Source organism: Marmota marmota, unplaced genomic scaffold (genome assembly GCF_001458135.2).
Source record: "Marmota marmota marmota unplaced genomic scaffold, marMar, whole genome shotgun sequence".
Classification (NCBI taxonomy): domain Eukaryota; kingdom Metazoa; phylum Chordata; class Mammalia; order Rodentia; family Sciuridae; genus Marmota; species Marmota marmota.
The window spans coordinates 2,190,945-2,195,189 of NW_026000136.1; the positions used below are offsets into that span (position 1 = coordinate 2,190,945).

The 4,245-nt window shown below is 43.8% G+C and overlaps 1 protein-coding gene across 21 annotated transcripts in view; it reads right to left on the reverse strand.

Annotated features, from left to right (window-relative positions):
* The window catches only part of LOC107155962 (radial spoke head 10 homolog B-like), a 49,729-nt gene that overhangs the window by 45,239 nt on the left and 245 nt on the right, over window positions 1–4,245 (reverse strand). For 11 of the 21 annotated variants that reach the window (XM_048785252.1, XM_048785256.1, XM_048785249.1 and 8 more), the window contains exon 1: window positions 1,270–3,155. In XM_048785252.1, coding sequence (XP_048641209.1) covers window positions 1,270–1,523 — 254 coding nt within the window. In that variant the 5' untranslated portion in view covers window positions 1,524–3,155. Of the gene's footprint in view, window positions 1–1,269; window positions 3,156–4,245 lie in introns of those variants that run through there. The other 10 variants (XM_048785258.1, XM_048785267.1, XM_048785259.1 and 7 more) reach the window with 5 other exon arrangements.

Consider the following 4,245-nt stretch of genomic DNA (forward strand, 5'->3'; position numbering starts at 1 on the left):
ATGTGTCATAGAAGACATACTGTAGCTTCTGCCTTTAGATCCCTCTCTCTAGGGAAAACCAGGTGCCATGTCAGGGACTCAGAGGCCCTACAGAGAATGGACCATATAATCAGGAAATGAGGTCAGGCCTCTTGTCAACAGCCATAGGAGTGAACTCCTTTGAAAGCAGATATGTAGGCTGTCAAGCCTTCACATGACAGCATCCAGGGTCAACACCTCAACTGCAACCTCATGAGACCTCAGCTGTGGGAATCCTGAACCCAGAAACCACATGAGGTAGCTACAAGCTGCCAAGTTTGGGATATCTGTTACACAGTGGTGGTTAACTAGTACAGGGAGAAATGTAGACAGCCCTGCATTAGGAAAGTAAATCTAAACAGGAGGCCTCAGGAGAGGCACTGGAAGCAGTCTAGGAAATGTCAGATCACTCTGACAAGAAGGAATAAGGTCTATGCCAAGGGAAATGTCTAAGGAGAGAAGAGTGGAGGGAAAAGAAATGTGACAGGCATGGGGAGGACAGTTCTGTTGTGTCAGGCCAGGAAGATTGTGGAAGATTGTGTTGCCATTACAGAAATGGGAACAATGGAGAAGGTTACAACTAAAAGAAAAAGAATGACATTCCCAGCAACCTGTTAAGGTGGGTATTCTCATATTCCCCAGTTGAGGACCTGAGGCTCAGCAAGACTCTAGGATGGATGGGGTCAATGTCACAGAGCCAATACTCAAAGCTGGACTCGTCTTAAGCCCTGCAGTCTGCACTTCTGGACTGGGGAGTTTGGAGGAAGTTAAAAATTTGAATCTGATGGGGCTGAGGTTGAGGCTCAGCGGTAGAGTGCTTGCCCAGCATGTGCGAGGCCCTGGGTTCAATCCTCTGCACCACATAAAAATAAATAAAGTAAAGGTATAAAAAATATATAAGAAAAAATTTGAATCTGAAATTCTAGAACAGAACTAAAGAAAGTAGTTTTATACAGTCATCCAGGGAGATGTTAGGTAAAGCTACAATGAGAGAAGAGATTGCCTAGAGAGGACATAAAAGTGATAGAAAAGGGAGTCTGGAAAAGGCAGCCCCCAAAAACCTCAATGGGGCAAAGCCAGCACCACAAAAAGGATCACACAAAGACAGAGCCTAAAGAGTGGTTTTCAGAGGTGGGACAATTATGTGATGATCATAAAAATGTGTGAGGATTCACATGCTTGCAGTGAAGCACTCTTTTGAGAAACACCTGATTCACAGCATTCAATCCTGCCCCGCCCTGTGAAAGTCACCTTTCCACTATGAGTTTGGTCAGAATGGGTTCTTCATACTGAGTGGCATCTTCACTCTGTTGAAGAGCTTTAGACTCTCTTTTGGGTAATGGTTCCTTATGTGGCAATTCCAGTGCCTGTATGCCACTTGGGGGCGGTTCTTGCCTAAGAGCACTGCCATCTTGCTTGGAAAACTCTGGAAACTCTGAGCCAGAAGAGGGAGAATGGGCTGACTTATCTCCTTTTTTGTCTGCTTTTTTCTTTTCTTTCACCATTGCCTTTGGAAGTCCTAGAGTTTATATATAAATATCCAATGGGTCCTTCAGTTGATAGCTGTTTTAAAGCCTGATGAGTTTTATCTGAAAAATAAAAATTATGCCTCTAAATACTTGGAAGTCTCACTTATAAAAACTTAGCCTTATAACAGTATCATTATCATTCTCCTAAAACCTGAGAAAATAATTACAAGTATCACCAGGTTTTTTAAAAAAAAAAAAACAAAAAAAAAAAACAATACAATCTCAACATTACACTGGTGGTTCCTGAAATTTTTAGCACTGGAACCCCAGCTAACATGCTTATTTTTCTATTAGTACTGCAATAAGAAGGATAATCCTATATGCAAAAATGACTACCTGGTGGCTGGAGTGTGGCTCAGCAGTAGAGCACTTGCCTCCCACGTGTAAGGCACTGGGGTTTGATTCTCAGAACCACATAAAAGTAAATAAACAAAATAAAAATATTGCATCCATGTTTAACATTTTAAAAAATGACTACCTAACCCATAAGATCTTGCATGCTGTCAAATCATACGTTAAGAGCCCCTCTCCTAAAGTGAGCATTGTGAAGCGTTCAAGAGTTGGGGTAGGCCCTGCATCTCACTTTATCAGCTCTGTGACTTTAAGTAAGTTGCTTAATTTCCTTCTCTTGGATATCAAAAAGAAATAACAATAACTTGTCTCACCACAAAGATTAAATGAGATGATGCACAGAAAAATCTCTTACAGGATACAAAGCAGTCGATAAATGGAGTGATTATTTTAAATAGTTACTTTTCCTTTTTTGAACTTGAAATCCCTGGCTACCTACTCCTTGTAACAATATCACCTCTTACAGGCCAGAGGAGAAAATATATGCCAACAATATGTCCAAAATCTCAAGGCAGAGAAGGGCAGGGTTCCAAAGCCACAGTTTTCATTACCCTCCCAAACTGGCCCCACCAGAAACATCCTAGTCCACTAGTAAGGACACACAGACATGTCCTGGGAGTCAGGCCTCTGCTCATGCATTTTACAATGTGAGGGACTCTATCTGATGGCATCCTCTGGACCCCACTTGGCCAGTTCAATCCCACCTCCAGGCTTCTCTCTGCCTTCAAAACCCACATTGCTCTTTCCCCCCCACCCCCCACCCCAATTATTGCCTCAGCAAAACCATCCTCAGCAGTCCAGCCCAAACCGCTCTCATCCGGATCTTTAAAGGCTTACTATCCTCTATCAGTGAAATTCAAACTACAAATTAACTTCATTTCTCTCAGTGTTTTCTATTAAAGCCCTCTGTCCTAGGCTTCAGCAGCAGCTTCAGCTGCAAACCCCGTTTTCTGAGCCTTGGTCCCAGCATTGCTCTGCCCTGCCTCAGGTCCCTCGCCCATCACGCACATGCTAAGATCCTAGGAGGCTGAGGAAACAGCCGGCAAGGTCCTTACACTATCACGGTACGCAGGGGTCCCTCGGGTGCTCACTGCTCAGACGCCCAGGGTGCGGTAGACCCAGAAGTGGCGCAGGGACACGCGTCCCGGAACTAGGTCCGTCTCCGGGCAACCACGTTGCCACACACTAGACCCCTCCCCCTTAAAGGGGCCGCCACTGCAAATCCATTGAGCAGTCCATTCTGGTCTTTAAGGCAGGAGAAAAAAGTGCTGGAGCTGGATGCATTTGCCCTGAGTTTTCCTGGCTTTGGTAAATGCCTTGCACGACTTCTTGGCTTCTCCACAGGTTTCTTCACTACGAAACAGGCATCAATTTTCCATTGCTGCCTTTTTAAACAAATCACCACAAACTTAGTGGCTTAAAACAATAAGTTTATTATCTTACAGTTCTATAAGTTAGTCCGCGAGGGCTGGTCTTTCTGGAGGTTCCAGGGAAGAATTCATTTTCTTGTCTTTTTCCAGCTTCTAGTGATGCCTTAGCTAGTGTAGCCTTCTTCCATCTTCAAAATCAGCAACACTGCATCTCCCTGACCAGCTGGAGCTGGGAGGGTGGTCTCTACTCTGAAGTCTCCTGTGAGAGACTGGGCCCCCTAGACAGTACAGGCTAATCTAACTTAAAAACTCTGCAGAGTTCCTTTTGCCATGCAAGATGACATCCCACACTGTGAGGATTAGGACCCAGCCATCTTGGTGGGGCATCATAATGCCTAAAGCAATTCCCAATTTGTAGAGTTCTTGTGGATATTAAATGAGATCATGCAGAAACACAACCAGTATACAGCTTGGCACAGTGAATGCAATGACTACTGTCTGGTTACATTTGAGGAATGCTAGACTTTGGAGGCCTGCTGTCCTAAGAGGCCACTCTCTAGGGAAAGGGGTGGCAGTGCGTTGCTCATACTTGTCATCACTGTACCCCTACCACCATTTGGAATCCATAGTAAAAGTAAAGTAAAAAAAAAAGGGCATTTTTACTTCCATTTTTGGCAACAGTTCAAATGGGGAGAGCCCATGAAGGAAACATCTGCAGTTCACACCCCAAGGAAACCAAATCACAGTATGAAGGTACAGAAATATCAAAATCTTTTCTTTCCCTCTGCCTAGAACAGCAATTTCCAAATGCTTGCTGCACTCGGAGCACTTAAAAATAGCAACACCATCCTCATCCAGTCATTTGTTTTAGCCAAGCAGAGAATTCTCTTTGCATTTTTGTGATTAGTTCTTTTTTAAATTTAATATGCATTAGGGTTGAGAATAACTAACCCCAAAGAACCATAATCTTAAGCTAA